This window comes from Temnothorax nylanderi, unplaced genomic scaffold (assembly GCF_030848795.1).
Source record: "Temnothorax nylanderi isolate EJ_2023f unplaced genomic scaffold, tnyl_v1.0 TNYL_tig0013_pilon, whole genome shotgun sequence".
In the NCBI taxonomy this organism is placed as follows: domain Eukaryota; kingdom Metazoa; phylum Arthropoda; class Insecta; order Hymenoptera; family Formicidae; genus Temnothorax; species Temnothorax nylanderi.
The window spans coordinates 971,409-992,401 of record NW_027249075.1 but is presented as its reverse complement, the minus strand read 5'-3'; the positions used below and the strand labels follow the sequence as shown (position 1 = coordinate 992,401).

At 42.0% G+C, this 20,993-nt stretch overlaps 1 protein-coding gene across 1 annotated transcript; it reads left to right on the top strand.

Moving 5' to 3' along the window:
• The first annotated feature begins 1,231 nt into the window (after positions 1-1,231).
• Hk (potassium voltage-gated channel subfamily A regulatory beta subunit hyperkinetic) lies at positions 1,232-20,921 on the top strand. Its single transcript, XM_071697751.1, has 9 exons — positions 1,232-3,020; positions 5,930-6,192; positions 8,292-8,496; positions 10,064-10,191; positions 11,726-11,932; positions 12,278-12,375; positions 12,653-12,709; positions 13,293-13,499; positions 14,612-20,921. The coding sequence occupies exons 1-9, from the start codon at positions 2,896-2,898 to the stop codon at positions 14,711-14,713; spliced, it is 1,392 nt and encodes a 463-aa protein (XP_071553852.1). The 5' UTR covers positions 1,232-2,895; the 3' UTR covers positions 14,714-20,921.
• The last annotated feature ends 72 nt before the right edge of the window (positions 20,922-20,993 follow it).

Sequence of the window (20,993 nt, the reverse complement as noted above, 5' to 3'; positions counted from 1 at the left end):
AGGCTTCGAAAACTGCGAGATATATCGCTCGCGACTAACGACGCGCGTCTCGCAAATCGGTATACACATTTGCCTCTGTCGCGGTATACATTCGCATAGGCATATGTGCGCGTTCCCTGTGGGTGTAATTTAGGGTACAAACTGCGGCGGCGGCGGCGGCGGCGGCGGCGGAGGAGGAGGTGGAGGAGGTGGGAGGGAGGGGGAGGGGTCAGTTGCGTGTCGGCGCGGCCGGCGCGGCGGATCTGCAATGCGGCGTTGCCGTTGAGACCGTTGATTCACAAAACCCTTCTTCCTACGCCGATTATACCTCCGTTTGTGTGCGTGCTCGTGTATGCGCGATTGTGTCGGATGTGTCCGCGCGCGCACAAAGAGCGACGCGGGGAGGGATAGCGCGGAACATAGCGGGTTACGTATACGCGTCTCCCCGTCGTCAAATATTCTTCTTTCGGAGATGGTTTTTGTGAATAAACATTTGAGTTGTAGAGTCCAACGATGCTCTTACTTGCGTTCTATATTAATCTATTTTCATCGAGAAGACGGTAATTGAATTGTAACATTATTTGCGAAACTGAAATTGTATTAGAATCACCTTCCGGCGATTTCTTTCGTTTGTACCGCTGCTGTGTGTACAATAACATTTTTAGAACATCTCTGTCCATTCATAATAATCATAATTGCCGATGATATTCGACATTCATTCGTTACTGTGACGGAAAGAGGAAAGATGGGAACTTTCCGAAAGTTTCCCGTGATTTGAAGGAAGACACCGGGACGCTTGTTCGCCCAATACGTACAAGAGAAGGTGCGCAGAGAAAAACCGCGGTCGTCGTTCCTGTAGCTCCGCCAAAAGGAAACCTAACGCGCGCATGCGTCGTCGTGCGATGCAGAAGGCGGAATAATGCTCGATAGAACAATGCCGCGGAGCCGTGCGGCGAATCGCGTGAAATCTTCCCGTTTCGAAATCTTCGACTCGACGATCACTTCAGTCTCGTAAACGACGTGCGAAGAATCAAAAGAAATCTCTATCCCTTTCACTTTATGTCTCTCTTCATTCTCACGTCAATCCGAATTCTTATTCAAGGTCGCGCTCGGCGCTAGCTCGATTTATCGGAATTTGGACCGTTCGATGAATCGCGCGCGTGAAAAATCGCACGAATCTCAGCCGCCTTCACGGCTCTCCAGTCTCTCCACATGCAAATAACGATCATTTTACCTTACGGCCGTGCCGTGGTCGAGGTCGGACGACACCGGGGGGGGCTGCAGGGAATTCGCACGGCGCCCATGCCGTAACTCGTGCCGCCTCGTGCGCCTTCCGCGACAAATTTCGCGTTTTTACTGTTTTTAGCGCGAGAGCCGGAGGAGGCGCGCGATCGCGCGCGCGCGCGCGGACGCACGCACGCAGCGAGGAGGCGAAGGGTCGCGCCGCGCGCAGCCACCATCGTGACGGGGCGACGGGGATCGGAGAGGGTTGCACGGGGGTTGCATCGCGCTCCGCCGCCGTCGAAGAGGAGAAAGGTGGGAATCGGCAGCGGGTGTCGAGCGGTGTGCGCGGAGTGTTGCCTACGTGCGGGGAGCACGACACTCGCCGTCTCTTTCTCTCTCTCTCACTCTCTTTCTATCTTTCTCTCTCCCTCTCTCTCTTTCTTTTTCTCACTCACTTTCTCTCTCTCTCTCTCTCTCTCTCCCCTTTTTTCCCCCTCATTCTAGCACAATTTCTCTCTCCCATTTTTACCGATGTTCCGTTCGAGATTTGTGTGTGTTCCTTTATGAAAGCTCGTTATTGCCGCGCCGCGCCGCGCCGTACGATCGTCCCGCAAGCGGCGCGCACTTATGCCCGCGTCCGACCCGCGGCCGGCCGATAATGCCCGTTATCGTCGCCGCGCGACGAGTTACGTGACCCGCGACACGCGCGTTACGGGAGTCTACGTCCGCGGGCACGGCGACGGGCACCGGCGACCGAGTAGCACCGGTCCTCGTGACGTTGTGCCGACGACACGACCGTGGGGTGACGGCCGATGATGATGGATCGTAACGCGAAACTGTAGCCCCCCTGCCCGCAGTTCGCGAGATCGTCGCAATCACACACCGGGGCATCCTCGATATATTAACCCTCCCCGGCATTGGCGGCACGACGGCCGAGCCGGCGGTGGATCGCGGGGGATCGTGTCCACATATCCTCTCTCTCCAGCTTCATATCGTCGACCATACTCAACCCGTCTCTCGCGAGACGTTTCGATCTGATCCGCGGAGATCCGCGGAATCGGAGGAACCGCGAAGGAACCGCTTGGTGTCACCCTCCCCCCCCCCCCGCTGTCCCCCTGCCCCTGAACGAGAGCGCGGATTGTGCCGACCGCGCTAAAGCGCGAGAAACTCTCTGTGAAGTTTACGCCGTTCGAAAGTGGTGCCTAAGCGTGATTTGATGACCGACGACCCGGGGGAGGGGAAAGGAAGAGAGAAAATTTAATCAGTGCCTATATCATGCATCGTACGTGCAACAATCGCGAGATTGATTCGAATCGACTCGATCGATCTTAGCCTGTACATATACGCGCATTTTGGAATACGATTGCGATGCACGTTCTTCGCCACGCGCCGAAGATCGCACTGTCCAAGTGTCGAAGCGAAGGGAACGGGCGCGGAACGAGCGGCGGCGAGACGGAGGAGACCGCACGTTAAAGCGCGCACACACAGGATAGAGTCTCGAGGTATCTCGATAAGGCACATCTCGGGCACAACGGGTCATGATCGCCGCATTAGGAGTCAAGTACGCGTGTACCGTGCCCGCGCCGTGATATCGGCCTGCTCCCCCGTGCGTCCTCCCTCCCTTCCTCCCTTGGAGAGTGTCTCTCCAATTCAGACTCTGAAAAACGTTCCACGAGCAGCGGCGCGTCAACGATGTCGCGATTAATGCTGTGTAACCTTGGCAATACCTCGACGGCGGGAAATGACACGAACAACAACGCGAACACGAACAGCAGTATGGAGGACGACGATTCTTATCCACTGCCTACAATTTATCGGTACGTATGTTAACGGCGAACGTAGTCGGAGTAGTCGGAGTCCACGACTCCGCGCTCGTCGCCGAATGTCGCGTCCAGCCGCGAATCGCGAGGCAGAGGCTGGTTCGCGACAGGAACGAAAAAGCAAGCCAGGCAACCTGCAGGGGGTCGATTGGTGTAGCTTGGAGGTGAAATCTATGAGAGTGAACAGATTTCGACGAATGAAATTGTAGATACTATAGCGGGTTTCCTCACTCTTGTAATTTTCACCTCGTTTCCCAGATACACAATCGACCCCCTGCTGATTGCCGAACGAACGATGTTACGGCGATGTGGGATACCTGCGAAATATCGTGCGGGTTTCGATTAAAGTTGCCCTACCCGAAGAACCCTCTCCTTAATTTCGCGCGGCGCACGCGAGAAACGAATAATTTCAATAAAGATTTTTTTATTCGACCCAACTGGTCATGATTGTTAATTATAATCGTCACGACGCGACCATATGGGTCTTGGCCTTTCTCGATCGATGTAACTTTCGACGCTGATAAATATCCTTTTTAAATTCAATGTAAAGAATTTCAATTTCAACCCTTCTCTCGAGTCTGACAGATTCGAGGAGGCTTTTATCTCCGATAAAATAGTGTTCCGGCTCGAGATACTGGGATGTATCGATCGAGGAATTTATTACATGTAACTTCAATCCACGCGCGATTAATAAGATGAAGATTCCTAGAGAATTAAAACGCCCGTCCGCCCACGCGCGCGCGCGCGTTAATTTTTCATCCCCGTTGTTCAATTGCTTTCCAAACAAATCGCATGAGCCTACTATACATTCCGTTTCCGCTTAATGCTATTACATCGATCGAATCGCCGTTCCACGACTCGCTCCAACAAGCGGATTATCGAGAATATTTCGGCTTTAATTATTAAACGCGGCTAATTCACAAAAGTAATCGCGTCTAGGTACTGTCGGGGCAAAGTGATCGGTGTACGCGATACACCGGGCACTCGAGCGAGAAGCGATATTCCCCGACCCGAGACCTATCGCCTCTCCTCCTCTCCCTCCCCCCCCCCTCCCACGCTCTCCTTCGTCCCTTGCGCGCCGGTGACCCACATCGCGGTGGCGGACTCGCAGTGGGTAGTTTTAGCTTTTAAAGGGGCACAGACGTAGCAAGCGCGCCCGTCTCCGACGTTCCCAGATGTTCTTGGAACGTTGCGCTCGCGAACGATCGACCGATCGAGCTCGAGGGAAATTCAAACGCGAGTAACTCGACGAGAGGATGTGCGACCGACGACGGACGTCCGCGTCGGTGTCTGATGACGCTCGATTGCCCCCGCACTCCCTCGTTTTCCTCAACTCGAGCGAGCTGCGAGAGCACTGGGGTGTGTTAGCTTACTTAGACTTGGTTGCACCAACGTCACTTGTAGGCTAACTTTGGCCGCGATAAGTTTCTCTTCTCCGGGTTTATGTCGTGTGTATAAAGCTCTAATCTGAGACGGGAGAGAAAAGAGAGAAAGAGAGAGAGAGAGAGAGAGAGAGAGAGAGAGAGAGAGAGAGAGAGAGAGAGAGAGAGAGAGAGAGAGAGAGAGAGAACAAATCGCTGAACCGGACTTACTTAATCCGCGTTATTGATGTAATGGAGCTTTATGCGAAAGACTGAGACATAAACAATGCTAACAAACGGAGACATTTTAGTAAATTTTAGATCAAAATTTAATAAATCATAAAATTACACGCCTCAAAATATTTGAATTACACGGACGAGTAACGTTTCAACATCGGCCACCACACTCACGACTGATGTCTGCACATTTCTCAATTATTCATGTTTGAATTTTGGCCAAGTCGGTGTGCAGACAGCCGAGAAGGTCGACCGGCCAGACGATTCTTATCTGCGACCGTAGTATTAAGCTGGCAATCAATTAACCTTTATAATCATTACATATTTAGTATTTTCATACTAAGTTACAACGTGTTAATAATAATGCTTATACGTTTTCGCACTCGATAAGAAAACAACTGAGATTAGTATATTAATAGATATACATGAATAATGATTTCACACACACAAACATAAAATACAACGTGCGAGAATCGCTTGTAAAGATTGCTAATGAGCTTTACGTTCTTTTTTGACAAATTTCATTGGATCTGCGGAACAAATGAGTTCTAATCCTTATTCAGATTAAGACTTAAAAATCTTTCTAAGCAGTGCTCACTTAATATTAGTCAGAAATATCGAAAATCTTTGAAAACCAAAGTTATAATGAACAGGTGTAACACAGTTATAAGACAAAGTAGTGTTATTAATAATACGGGAGCAACTGAAGGTTCTCTCGTAATTGTTGATTGTCAACAGAAGGATAAACTAAAATATGCGACAATTGTCTTATCAACAATAATATAGTACGGAATTGTTTAATAAATAAAATTACTTAACATCTATGCTCGGCAACTCGTGTTGGCTCGAGTTCCATTTGTAAGAATTCTTTATAAACGAATCGATTATCGTTTTTATTTAATTCTAGACGTTATGTAAGTAATTATTTAAGTTTGAAAATTGCAAAGTTCCAGCGAGAGATGGATTCTCGACGATGTAGACTACGAAAACCTTGCGATTCAATCAGTTTCTCAATTCGCGTTCGTTTCATCAGCAAACATTTAACTCGATATTAAATTATCGAGACATATCTAACATTACATTTCGAAGTGAGAAAATTGAGAGAAAAGACTTTTAAAAAACGAGAAAACCCCAACGACAGATAGTAATCGCAGCCTCGGTTGCGAAGTGTCTAAGAGAGAATCTCTGACCGGGCATCCGGGGTCCTCTCGAGACGTCCCAATCGACCGATATAGTTACACGGGATGCACGACACGGCGACGTATATCGACATCGATACGCGATAACTCTTGCACCTTGTATGCGCAGCTGCCGTGCACCCATAGCGAGTTTGGATTGCATGGAAGAGTTCAACGGCGGCGGCGGCGGCGGCGGCGGCGGCGGAGGCGGAGGCGGCGGCGGTGGTGGCGGCGTAGACTCGGGCGTGCACTGCAGCAACACGACCGGAACGAAAGAACAGCTACTAACTAGCTGCATTGCCGCACAAGCGCAACGTTTGCAGCATCCCTCGCCAGGTATTCGCTACCGCAACTTGGGCAAAAGCGGTCTACGTGTTTCCAATGTTGGATTAGGTACGCTGAATGTATTTTCCCACTTATCTCCCAGAGAGTCGTCTTCTCCGTGATCTCGGAGCGCCGCGTGAACGCTTTCCTCCCTTCGAAGACGATATATCACCCTTAGATACCTCGCCCTCGTTTCTCCTGCGGTCGTACTCGCGCGATACTACCCGCCGACCGAATCGATCCCGGAAGCGCATGGTTCCGTCTCACCGGTTATCTCGAATTTTTATCACTCGCGGTCACATCGCCCCGAACGTCGGATTTCACGTTTTCACGTTTTCATTATTTATTTCGCAACGTCTGCTCTCCCGGCCGGACATACGGCTTCGCCGCGGATGCGGATATATACAATATGTACGATGCACTGTGACCTATAGCTGATCGTTTGTGCTCGATAGCTCGACCAGTACACGCAATTCACATGACTTGCCTACGCAAATATATACACATGTAATCGCTGCACATGTGATTCAAGAATAAACGCTTCAAATTACTCATTTTTCTACCGTTGCGTCCACTTATAATTTTTTATAGACATTTTCTTCAAAATTTAAAAGAAGTGGTGCTATATATTTTTCTTTTTTTACAAAAAAAGAAATGTTTATGATACAATAAAGTTACGTAATGTTATAAAAAGCAAATTTAAACTAACAAGCTTTAAAAGGATAATCCTTTAAAAGGATTCGCCTATGCTCACATTAGTAGAAACAAAAACGTGAACATCTCACACTCTTTTTTGCACATTTCACAAATGTACATTAATTTTTTAAAGCAAAAAAGAGCTTATTTTCACGATGTTACTTTGTTGTTCTAGTTTCATAAATTATTCCACGACCGTTCTCACTTGTTGTTTCTCGGTAAAACTACATATTAGCGGCGACCTCATTGATTTCAATGACCTTGGTATATATTGTCTACCAACTTGCAAAAGAGTTTACCATCGTTCGTTACTTATTAAAAAATTATATCCAAATAAAATGAACCATACAAACATATGTTGAATGTTATAATTTATGCTTTATAAATGCTAATATAAATTCTATGTTATTTGAATATATTACACATATTTAAGTAAATGCTCGGACTCCGTTCCTCCACTCACATCGAAAAAATTCCAACTTAATCCAAATCTATTTCTGATTTGAAATTAAAATTAGATTTGGGTTAGATTAGCATTTTTTCAGAATAGTGGTGCAGAAAGACGGAAAACGTGAACGAATGCTATTTTCAATATTATAGCAAATATGTATCCGATATCCGAACATACGGATACATATTTTTAAAATAAATAATTGTATTTAATTTATTTTAATTGTCTCTTTTATTTTCTAATATAAAGTCGAAGGTTTAAAAGGAGAGAAATGTACATTGCCTCACGTTTGAAATATCGAAAAGAGTGATTACATTGATATTAATAACTGTTTAATAGATAACGAGCGACGGCTAAAATTTCTTGAGTATCGTTCAGAGCTAGGGTCTTTGATAATATGTCATAATCATTCAAATCGATAAAATTTCCCTTAATATATCATTTTATCCGTTTCTCATATAGTTGTTTCTCAGCCGTTGTCTTTCAATGTAAAGCAAAAGTTTCTTTTGCGACATTCTTGCACCAGCAGGGCCGGCCGGATATCCTTGAAACGTGAATCTAAAACAATTTGCTAGTAGGGTACGTGGCGTAGAATTAGACTTAACAGACTTTAAAGACTCAAGAAATGAGTTTAGACGGCTGAGCTGGCAACACGAAACTCCGTAGTTTAAGCTTAATTCATAATTGACAACGGTAATTTGACAGCTCATCGCTATAATCATTATATATACTACCATTATCATTATTCTTATCCTTCGATGTAATAAAAAAGCGCAGTAATAATACTGTCATTTCTTGCGGGCCTACGAGTTTATTTTCCGTGCTGGCCTTGTGCCAGTGTCTTATCTTCCGGTGGAATAGCGTTTTATTTTGAGATAGACGAGTCGAATGTGCCGATAACTGTTAAAGCTCGGGCAAGCCTGACGGTTGCGACCGTCGCGATTTCGGTCACGCGGTCCGCCGGAAGACGAAGCGCGCGGCAGGTCGCCGATGTCGCTTGATTTGCTTTTATGGGACGCAGGAACGTGGACCACCTTCGGCTGCGGCTGCGAGGAGACCGCGGAGGCCGTCGTGGGCCTCGCCTACGATAGCGGGATTAATGTGTTCGACCTGAGCGAGGCGCACAGCGGTCACCGCGCCGAGATCCAGTTCGGCCGTATCCTGCTGAGGCGCGCCTGGAACCGTTCCAGCTACGTCGTCACGACGAAAATTTACTGGAACACCAAGTGAGTAGAGCGCCCGTCCAGGTGTTTGTCGCGCGTGTCTCGGTGTCATTGATGGCGTTCGTCGCCCGTCATCGTCGTCGTCGTCGTCATTGATGGTGGTGTTTAGCGAGCATTGATGATATAGTGGAGCTGGTAGTGGCTCTCGACGTGCTCTCGGTGGCTCTCGATGTTGTAACGCTACTGCACGCGAAAGCGCGGTCTTTTTCCTTTCCTTTTCTTTCTTCTACTTTCTTTTCCTTTCTTTCTTTTATTTTCTTATCTTATCTTATCTTTCTTTCTTTCTTTCTTTAGACGTGTGTGCTTCTCGATCGATGGCTTCAGTGTAATCGAACTTATTCGCCCATCGGCCTGCGAACTTTATCCTTCGCGTGCCCTCGCCGGCCGGAGATGATTAGTCGAATCGACATCGATTCGGTGAATGGTCGATGTCGAGTACCGGTTGACATTTTTGTCAACTTTGACTTTAACGCAAGTGTTTTTACGTTAATTAAGCGATTACGAATATTTCTATAGATTTTTGTTGTCTTTCGGCCAATACCTACATATACTATGCTTTTGATGTAGAATTGGCCGAAAGAAAATATAAATCTTATAGAAATATTCGCAATTGTTCAATTGACGCAAGAACAATTATGATGAGGTCGAAGATGACAAGAATATCAACCGTCAGCGTTCGACGTCGATTTATCGATGGACTAATCATTTCTGGCTGGGCTTATAATAGCGTATTCTGTGTACACTAAGCATGAGATGCTTAGACACTGTGCGTAATGCTTGTACCAAACCGTAAAAGTAGAAAAATTGAAAAAACAAAAAAATCGACAAGGTTTTCTTTTTTAAATCTTAAAATCTTCGAAATGTTTTTTTTCCTATGATTTCACAGTCATTATGAAATAAGGGAGACTATATCTTAAAACCAATCCTCGGTTTCGAGCTCGCAGAGCTGAATTCTTTTCGCGTCGCGATAAAGAGAAACCTGCCAGTCATTAATAAACTCGAAGGTTATTGATACCTTATCACGTATCGTATTTGTCAATCATATATACATCGCATGCCCCTGGTATCGATAGATACAGAAAGAAAAGGACAGAAACCTTTCCTCAAGAACACTTTTTTTACGCGCGGAATTACGAAACGGCGGCGTGTCATCGATAAATAAATAATTAGTCGGTGAACGGTTGTGCTCCAGGTGTCCGTAAGATTACGCCGCATTTATTTTTAGGATTGTAGAACCCGATAGGGCGAACATATATATCGTGCCAGAAGCGAATCTCGATGCGAAACGGCCTCGTTTAATATCAAGTGGACGGCACGAATATGAGGCTTCTCGCCTTGACGCGTGGATCGATAACTAGGTTTCCCGTGCATCGGGCCGTCGTTATTCGCCGTTGTTGTTTTCGGTTCGTGTTCGATAACGCGCACCGTGTAACGAGGGAAAGCGAGGAGACTCTGCCGTTAACGCGCGCCGCCGCACACATTCCTCATCTGTCTCTTATGATCCCAACTGCTATTTAATTCCGTTTGCAGCGCCTAATAAGATTGATAATATCTGCCTATTCTTGAATAGGACCGAGGGTCGCGGGCTATCGCGGAAACACATTATCGAGTCCGTGCAAGCTTCGCTCGTCAGGCTGCAACTGTCGTACATCGACATTGTCATGATCCACAAAGTCGATCCAATGTGTCCGATGGAAGGTAACTTTCCAATTCCTCATTCTCTTACGAGTAATATTCAGAGATTCGAATCCTCTCTCTTTCTCTCTTTCTCTCTCTTTCTCTCTTCCTCGTCTCCATTCCATCGTTCAAACACTTACCGGCACTTCACTGCACAAAAGCGTGCTATACGATACTGTGATATACTGTAATTTCCGACAATAACTTTTACATGAAGATGCCCGTCACGATAACGCACAATTTAGCATGAGTAGATAAAAAGAGACACATTTTTATTGTTTATGCTGTAGGAAGGCGAAGAGAGATGATTATTTAATGAGAAGAGAACTTCTCTCTTATCGAGAAGTTGACATTAAGATTAGAAATTTAAAAAAACACATTATCGTGTTATCAGAGTGCTGCTTTTTGATCCTTTATTAGATTTGTTACGCTTTTAATATTTGTTTCAATTACTTCCAGATAACTGACCTTCTCAATAATCTTTATTTAATTTTAATTAAAAAATAAATTTATGATCGATTACTATTATAAATAGTTGATGATTTTCATTAGACTTTCTATTAATTTCAATATTAAGAGCTTAAACCATCTCATTTTTCATCAATATTATAATAATCGATTTGAAAGTAGTTTCCCATTTAGAATATTCATTTTGCAGTAAATTTTGCTTTCTTTGGATAAAGGTAAAATTATTTATCACGGTCGCGTCGCGCAAGTTAAATATAAAACTCTTCAAGCTATAAAAAGATATCATTAGCTTATATTACGTGCGATGGATTGATATTTTAAGATATATTATTATTATTTCATATTTAAGAGACATGGATCCATCGAGTAGTGTTATGCAATGCATTTATTATAGAATGAGAATAGTTACTTTATAATTATAAAATATAATTATAAAAATATTGACACATTTTTTATCGGTATTGACTCAAATTTCAATGATTTATTTAGTTTCAGACATTGCATGACGCAATACAATTTCTTAAAAGACAAACGATCTTCTTAGTCCATGATAAAACTCGAAGAAACTATAATAACGAAGTTATAAAGAATATCCACTATGGTGACGATTTGATGTTTGGCAGTTGCATTGTGCCGTAATAGTTACCGTATGCTTCTTTCTATATTCGGTACTTTTATAGCGAAAATGGGAAGTCATTGTTGCAAAAGCATATGTATTCTACATGCTATATGTACATATAATATATACATATATATTTATATATATATATTTTTATATTTATTTTCTTGTTGTGAATAAACGTCTTGTGTTTACGTATCACGTTAATGTATGCTTTATATTATGCGAAAAATGTATGCAAGAGAACTATCTATATTCTATAGCTATTTTACCTTTATCCTCACACGCTTTGAAACACACTTCCGCTCTCTTGTTTTCTTAATAGATGTTATCTCACCGTAAAATAGAGAGATTTATCGCATCGATCTCGCATCATTTATCCATGTTATACCTGGCAATTTTGTCACGATAAGAAAATTTCGTTTGTGTTCTTTGTATCTCACGTATTCGCGTAATCTTACATTTCAGAAATCGTTCGCGCGATGAATTATGTTATAAGCAAAGGTTGGGTGATGTACTGGGGTACATCGCGATGGTCACCCGTGGAGATTATGGAAGCATATACGAATTGTCGGCAATTTAATTGCGTGACGCCGATCGTCGAGCAAGCGGAGTATCATCTGTTTTATAGAGAGAAACCCGAACTCTATATGCCAGAATTATATAACAAAATTGGTAATTAATCCACTATCTTTTATTTTTAACACATTGATTGCCAAGTTAACTCATATTTGGTGATTTATAAATAAACATCAGCTATTCGGTTTTTTGGCGAGGAAAACAAAAATTGCATTGTGAGTTTTGATAAAGAAAAATATATACACACACAATAATTAAGTAGCATATTAAAATAACGTGCTGATATGAAAATATCAGGCATCGGAGATAAAGTTACCTATAATTGTACGATTGTGGCAATCAATGTGTTAATAGCACATGATATCGTGAAATATATATCGTAAAGAGAAATTTTTAACACGATATTTTAATCGACAAATTCGATTGATAATTTTTTTACAGGGGTTGGTTTAATGGCATGGTCTACTGTCACCATAGGGATGGTCTCTTCGAAGCCGGAAGATTGCGGAGTATCGTTCCTCTCGAGATCGTCTTATAAAGTAAGTATTTAAAATATGTATAATTATTTTTAATATTTATTTGATGAACGAAATTTATCTTATTTTTTATCGAAGAAGCATTTACATAAATCACTGTAATGTTATTATTTTATACTATTATTCCGAGAGAAATAAAATTATATTATTTTAATAAATTAAACAACTAAATAAGATTGTCACAAAAATATAGCAAGCCATTAAAGAAAAAAAACCGAAACGAAAAGTATCTATAAATCGAAAATGATATCGAAACAAAGAATAACCTTTATGATTTCAGAACAAATACTCCTCATTCAGTTGGACGGAGGATGAAACTCAATCTTTGTATAAAGAGGTATGCGAGTAATATATTTATAGAAACAACACGTTTACGCATAAAAAAAATAGTCGCAAACATAATCATTAAAGATAAACATATTTTGTCTATACACGGAAAGAACGATTTTGTCCAAGTATCTAAAAATTTAACTAGATACAGATGTGAAAATAAATTTGGTGGACCATCAAAATAATTATGTAAAACGTTCAAGCATGATGATAATGTTGCAAAAAGCTTTTTCTCTCAAGCAACCAGCTTGAGCGTCTGACACAATTATTTTGAGAAAGATGGTCCAACAAAATTAGTTTTAGAACTGTATATATCTAGCTAAACTTTTAGATACCTCAACAAAACCATATATTTCTTTTCCTATATTTATTCTTTCCATATAGTTATTCTGATTGTGAGATTTAAATCTATCGATTACGGTACATTAATTTATTGTTATTTCTAATAACAATAAGCAAAGTGCAAGGCCAGTCCTCTCATTGTCTTTGAATGATAATTTTACAAAAAGTGTCATAATGATGCAGAGACACGATTCGTGAACTGTGCACTTGTCCTTTTAAGCGCGCTAATGATTATTTTTGTGACGCAGGAGTACGCATGGAAAGACAAATCTGCAGACGAGGAGACTCGGAAATACTCGGACAAATTGCGGGACGTATGCGCTCTTGCCGAAAGACTGGGGTGCTCTTTCGGGCAATTGGCCATCGCGTGGTCTTTAAAGAATGAAAGTGTTCAGTGCCTTCTGCTCGGTGCATCCAATATAGATCAATTGTATGAGAGTCTCCAAAGCTTACAGGTAACGATCAAGCTGTTTGTCTCTCGCGGAAGGTTGTTTGCCCCATGCTATATTTGAGACGATATATCGCGTAAGATTAAATGACGTACTTGTAGTTTTCCTACAGATAACGTAATGTCGAAAGTCGTACATAAATCGTTTCGCTTATCGATAGATTTTAACTGATTTCACTGCCTTTGCTTGTTTTGAATGGCGTAGCGTAAACGAATGAAGGTTTTAAAATGTCCTCCTTCGATTAGAGTGATCGAATACTTTTAACTCTTTGCGGCCGTAATACTTTTTAGCATGTATCCCGTTGATCGGAATTATTTTCATTTGCACCACGGGAGACACAGGCTCAATTATTGGTAAAAAAAAAGCTATAAAATTAATTTTACCAATATTTTTTATCATATTTTTATCATTATCACTACTCACAATTAGATATATCCTCAATTTCACTGCGCTCTTGCCGTCTTGTTTTTTTTTTAACCATTTCGGGACAACAATTTGCAAAATATTACAACAAAAATATGTAATAATAATAATAAAGAGATAATATGAATAATAATAACAGAACATTAATGTCAAAACTAAAACTTTCTCTACGAGAATCTTTCTATTTCCCGTTGTGCATTCGCCAGAGAACTAACTCCTTTATGCTACGGATAAAGGATCTAAAATCTGACAGACATATCATGTTCATTTTATATAACGCATAAACGTGGGTGTAAAGTACGATAAGATAAACTGCATCGTGCTGGGCTACCTAAATAAACGCCGCTCGTGTCGGGAATATATTCCGACTAGAAAGTGCTTTGCCGGGAATATCCTGGCTTACGATTAGAAAGGTAAAAGTGCTTTGCCGGAAATATCCCGAACTTCGACCGCAAAGAGTTTAATTATAAAATTGATACCTTGATAACGCGAAAAATAAAATAGTTAAAAGTCAAAAGTGTTGATCGATTCATGATTGTGTTTTATCACCCTCTGTAAATCATACAAAATTATCGGTTTTTAATTCGTAATCTAGTAAAATGTGTGATTGATGAAGTAATTCCGTGCGATTAGAAAATATCAGGAATCGAATGTATATAGTGGCAAATAATAAAACGAATTCACGATATTTCCAGCTTATCCCGAAATTGAACGCGAACATAATGAGCGAGATCGAAAGGATTCTTGACAACAAACCGTCCCGACCGCCGATGATATCCACTCTGGCGCTTAGATGACAATCGATGTGCCCCCACGGCAGCGGTGGGGGTTCCGTGGAAGAGGCGGGCAGTCCGAAGAGCGAGGGCGGCAACAGTCAGGATCAGGAGCAGACCAAGGAGGTGAACAACGGCAAGATGCCGTTCTGCGAGATACAGTGAAACCGCACGCGGACGACGAACCGTCTCATTGCTCCATATTGGTTGCCCGATACCGATCGCAACTTGGGTGGCCAAGGACCGACACGGATGCGACTCTCGTTTTCGCGTCCCCGCTTTTCATTTTGGTCGCGACCCGGTGCGGGTCGAATGCACACACGACCACGAGTCGACACGACAATATTTACAATTACGAATGAAATCCATCTCCGGAGGCTCGCCGCCCCTCGGCGACGGCGAGAGCATTCACTCTCGGGGGGGTACCCCCGCGTACTTCACGCACCGATTTGTATCTCTCGTACGTCACGCTCGTGGACACTCGTAGATACGTAGATGATAAACGCGACGTGTTTCATCGTAAGGACCTCACCTGTCTCCGTTGACAGTGTCGCGCGCTTTCGCGAAAGCATCTCCGCGGGAACGGTCACACTTGTCCCCGATCACACCGAGCCGTAAATTTCTCTCTAATCTCCCTCTGTCAGGAGAGACTCTATCCCATCGGGGAGATTTCCATTCGCGATTCCAAGTGTTCATTATTCTTAGCGTTAATGATCCCATTTGCTACACTCGTAGTAAGTAATCAGGAATTCGGCAGTGTCGCGAGTCCATCGAACTACATTCTTTCTGCCATTCATTGGTCGAGTAAGAGCGATTTGCGGACAATTAAATTCGGACGATATAGCACGCACGTCGATTATCTAAAAAGTTTTGTCGTAGGTCGTAAGGATTTTATCAAGGATGATATGCTATGAGCAGCGCTACGTTTTAAGTGCTCTACCAAATATTCTTCGTCCTTAACGCGATTAACATTTCGCTCCATCAAGTTCGACGTCTAATACGTATTTCTTTCAGCTACACGCTGTTGCGCTTGATTCTTCGCGTTTTATCCATCAATTTACCTCCGCTTCTCTTTCTCCATCTCTCCTTTTTCTAGTTTGTTTGAGAATCGAGAAACAATTGCGTTATATTAACAATAAGAGATACGCGCGCGATACGCAGTATGCGCAAGTTTTCAATAAAATACATAGCCACGGACTTTTTCGCTCTTACAAAGAATACTTCGCGCTTGTTTTCAGAATATAGGTACTGTATACTAAAGGACGAATGCGGTTGAAGAATAAATTATACAAAGAGTAATTGCGGAATAATCGATAGCTGACGATTCCGATAATCGAGTTCGATTCAGTAGAACAAATTGAGAACGAGCGATTCGTGAAAGTGAATCGGAACGACATTTTCAATTCAAAGTCTGATTCAGTCCCGGACTGATTCTTTAGAGGTAATCAATTTCTTAGTGGCTACACTCGAAATATTTTCGCTAAATATCGCAAACTCGGTCGAATCCGACATATATAAATTCTGCAACATGACAGGTTTTACCGAGGGATCTTTGAAGAGCTGGACACTATGTACAAAAGATCTCTTTACTTCACTAGACGACCATTTCTGTCAAGAGAACGTCTGTTTGTTTATCGCGCATGATAGTTTTTCGCTTTGCTTCGCCGTAAAGTGAGACATATTTCTGAGGAAAGATTTATCTCGAAGAGAGAGGCAAGGTTTGTAATAATCTACGATTATACCTTTGTGCGCGGTATATCGTTGCCCCTGAGCAATATCCTTTCGACTCATCTTGCCGTTCCCTTATGCCAAAATGACGGAGAGTCACCAGCGGATGCGATTCGTGCCAACCACACAAGCGCGGCCGTTTCACCGATCACTCGGAACATTGCTCAAGTGTACGATCGTGAGAAAATTTCTCGCTCCCGTAAAAATGGTACGAATCCGTATATCGAAATGTATACAAACCCAAAAGAATCGTACACACTCTGGGATGTGTAGAATCTACAGTTAATTTATTAAATTAGTTTCGACCAAAGGCTTCGACAAAATCTTTTCTTTGCGATTGTGTGTACGCCAAGATCAAATCTCTCTCGAATTAAAATTAACCCTGTACATTACTCATGCGGTTTTTTTAACGTAATTACTCGCGCGGGGTGTATTTTATTACCCAACATTATATCTCAATTTTCATTGTTCTCTTTTGATAATTTACAGTTAAATAAAAGTCGATAATATTCTACATGTCTTCTGAAGACAAGTGCGAAAATTCCTCCTTAATTGCGAAACAATTTATTGTTGCAACATTCATCATCAATCAAAAAGTCATCAATCAATAAAAATCATAAATCAAGATCAATAAAAAAAGTTTTTACTCTGCAAGTTTAGTAGATTTCTAAGGCTGTATTTTACGCGCGAGTAACATAGGGTTAATTATCTGTTATCGTTTATTTATAACTTCCCTTTCAAATGAAGAATAAGTCAGATCCATTTTTGCGCGTGGGAGTTTTCCTAGTATACTGTAACGATATTATTGACATTCCGCTTAATCTCGTCAACTCGATGATAAATGCCAAGTTTCTTAGGAATGTGCAATGTCGCATGCCGATGATAAATGCTCGCGGAAAAGGAAAATAAAGGGGGGATATAATGAAAGCTGCCAGTACACTTTTATCGCGTCCGATGCGGTTTCTTCAAGCTAGACTTTCGTCCAACACGTGACATATGGTACAGCGACGTAGGTCCCAGTGTAAATACTTGGAGGTGATAAAAAGGGGTGTCGCGCGATAAATCAAAAACATAAAATATCGCGCACCAAGTATCGAGCGAATTATAATATTCGCGTAGCAATATATGCTTACAAACACGATACGCAAAGTGCAAAAATTACTATCTCATCGGCGGGGAAAACATCGGGCGTCATCAATGCGCGGGTCACGGTATCGTCCGTTATTTTTTTTTTTACATTTCCGAATATTTACCAGTCGCACCGCAAACCGCCTGTACATGACGCATGCAAGAATCGCGCTCCTGTTGCCGACGATAAAACCGTCGTTGTACGTCGCCTGCGATCGAAAGGAACGTCGAGAGCTATCAGAGATAAAGCCGTCCTCACGCGGTGCATCATTTTCGTGCCTTCTTCCTCTTGTTTTGATCGATGCATTGTACGTACATTGCTCGAAGCGCTGTATGCAGTCATCACACCGAAGCTGATGAATCGGTTGCATTGTGACGCTCATAACGTGTAATGAAGAAGCGTCAACAAATTGGGATAGCCAAATCTGTTTGAGAACAGATTTTGAAAGTGTCTACCACAAATTTTGTCGATAGAATGTCAGCAGAAATGTAACAGAATCTGCTAATAGAATATATAATGGACAGATTGACTGCAGAAACCGAGCAGAATCTGTCGGTTCGTAATTTAAATGATGTATTCCATTAAAAAATTTACGAAATGACGAATTCAGTCTACAATTGTCAGATTGTATCAGCAAGCTCTGCCGTGGCGAAACACTTATAGTTTAATGCATAGAATAATATCGGCTCTATTGTAATATCTGAGCAAATCTGCTGCCAATCTGTTGTCATACTGCGGGCAGTTTGCTTATTAAAAATACGAATAAACTCAATAAACGATAGCGTTTGTATCTAAATTCAGCAATGAAGGAAACTGGTCGCGATGCGTCTGACTTGAAACACAATTGTTTACTTTGCTACCAGTCAGTCATATAACTCTGTTGCCAACGTTTTAATTGATACATTCAAGGAAACGAGGCACGAAATAATGTACCGTACCAAACATACAGAAATCATGCGTGTCCCGGTCAAGGCACGGAGGTGTCTATGTCTACCTAAATGCGTCGGAGCAGGCACAGCGACGTGCGAGCTAATTATGCAGGAAATTATACACCGTAGGATGGCTTAACGAGAATACGGCATTAATACCTGAAGCGTGCCTGAAAACGTGCGGAGAAAAACAGCGAGAGATCGACGACCGCTTATCGGCATCACCGTAAAGCTGGACGCTAAACTATGTATTCGCGACTCGTGATTCGTGTAGTAATTTATTGAAAATTCGTTATTCGCGGACTTTTCGCACGCGAACAGTGTACTTTATCGTTACTACGTACCGATTCGCGATGACACGTTCTTTGATTTCGTCGAAAAACCGTTCCACTGACGAATTAGCGCGAATAACGAATCACGAATTTGAATTTGACAAATTTTCTTCTCCACGCTATTCACGAATCGCGAAGTAAAATAGCGCGACGGCAAACAAATGAAATCGGACGTTCACTCAATCGTATAAATATGATTTTAATACGCCATCAGCTTTTTATGGGGCAAATCTCTGTAATATCGCACTTTACAGCCGCAAAAATCCGTCCTAATATTACAAATCGGGAAGGATGTATTTACAGAAATTGTTTTTAATTAATTGCAATTATTGCTTTGCATTGTTTCGTTATCGTGGCTTATAATGTTATATTATATTGCAGATCGAATGAGTTCAATTATATATAAATCAAGAGCAGAAGGAATTTCCCAACATGATTATTTGACAAATTTATATACATTCTCAATTATTTATGGTATTTTAATACAAAGAAAATCTGCGCTTTAACTTTTGTGCAGTTTTTATATTTGTATTTTTATCCCCGCTTTATGTTACATTTATTTAATGTGCACCTTAATAAAGATTAACATTGCGATGGGCTGTCTGGATTAATATTAACATCTCGAACGGACACGATCGCGATAAAGATAAGGCTTCACGATAATCCAGATAAGACAATTTCAAGATCGAGGGCGATACTGCCACAGACCAGTTTTCAATTGTTCGCTTCCTAATAATATAAATGAAACCTCTTTCTTATTATGCCAATCCTCGACAAGGACTTCTACCGATTAGATCAATATCTTATCGATTCAATTTTTACGAATTAAATTACTGATTTAGTATTATCCATGAGAGATGAGTGTGCTAACGGTCAACCATGTTGATCGAAATACAAAGGACGAAGGACGTAATACATATAAACGAACCGTGTGTTTCTTATGATCCTTTCGAGAATATCGATTTTTACGCACTCTTAACTTTTACCGCAATGCGATTTATTCGATAATAGAAGAAAACGCGCGCAAATGTCACCGCGGCCTATTGCGCCTCTCCTCCAACGCCTACTTACTTATCTCGCCTATTTACTTGCCGTAAATAGGCACGTGTAGATCTTCGCTGACCGCGCCGCATAGGCAAGTCTGTCGTATCTTTATTAGTACGATAGAGAAAGGGAAAGTACACGGCGACGCCATAGACAAGCAATATCCGAATCGACAAAGTAAAATTAATTAATTAATTAAAATATTTCTGACGCGCAGAGTCTTTCTAATATACCGAATGAAAACTAATAAAGTCGTCATGATATTTTGCCGCCCGATCGTTTCCGCGTTTTAAGAGCATGAATAAGTGGCCGAAACGCTAAATGCCTATACCGCCTACCTAAGGAGCCGATCCCATTGCTGATGCCCATTGCCAAGAGGATATCCTAATGGTCATTGGGCATATCCATCACGGTCACTAGCGACATCCTGGATGACCAAGGGGACCAATGCTGCGATGGGCATCTCGCTGAGCGCGCGTCTTCGGGATCTTAGGGACCATTGTTGTGACGATTGGCGTGTAACCCATCGTCACTGAGGATGTCACTACCGATGATTTTAATTGAGGAAAAAAGGGGGAGAAGGGCATGGGAAGGAAAAAGATGATTTAAAATCGTAATTTCGTGCTCGTAAAATGCGGAGAAGATCGACATCAAAGAGGAAATGTCATGCCGTCCGCTTGTAAATATAAAACGGCCGAGATACAGGCCGATTTGTACCGTAGTATTAAGTTTGGGATGGGCAATCTTTATGATTATCGAGATCTACATCTCGTTTGTGATTTTTCCGAACAATAATCCTCCTTCAGATTCACGTAATTCGGCGCGCGAGAGTCATAATTTTTTTTTATAATAATACTACGTACATACAAATTAATCAAATTCACTTTTAAGCAGTAATAATTGAAGATACTGGACGCTCGCTAGATTGCGATTGGTTGGCCCATCTCAAAAATAGGCACTTCAAGTATACTTTTGCGTCTTTTCATGATTTACAGCATTATATATAACATCTAGTGTATGAATTATATATACATATATAATAATTTTTATAATAAACGCTGTAAAAACTTCCTCTCTCAACCAAACTATTAGAACATTAGATTTTTCCTTGCTAGAAACCGACAAATATTGCATGAGTACAT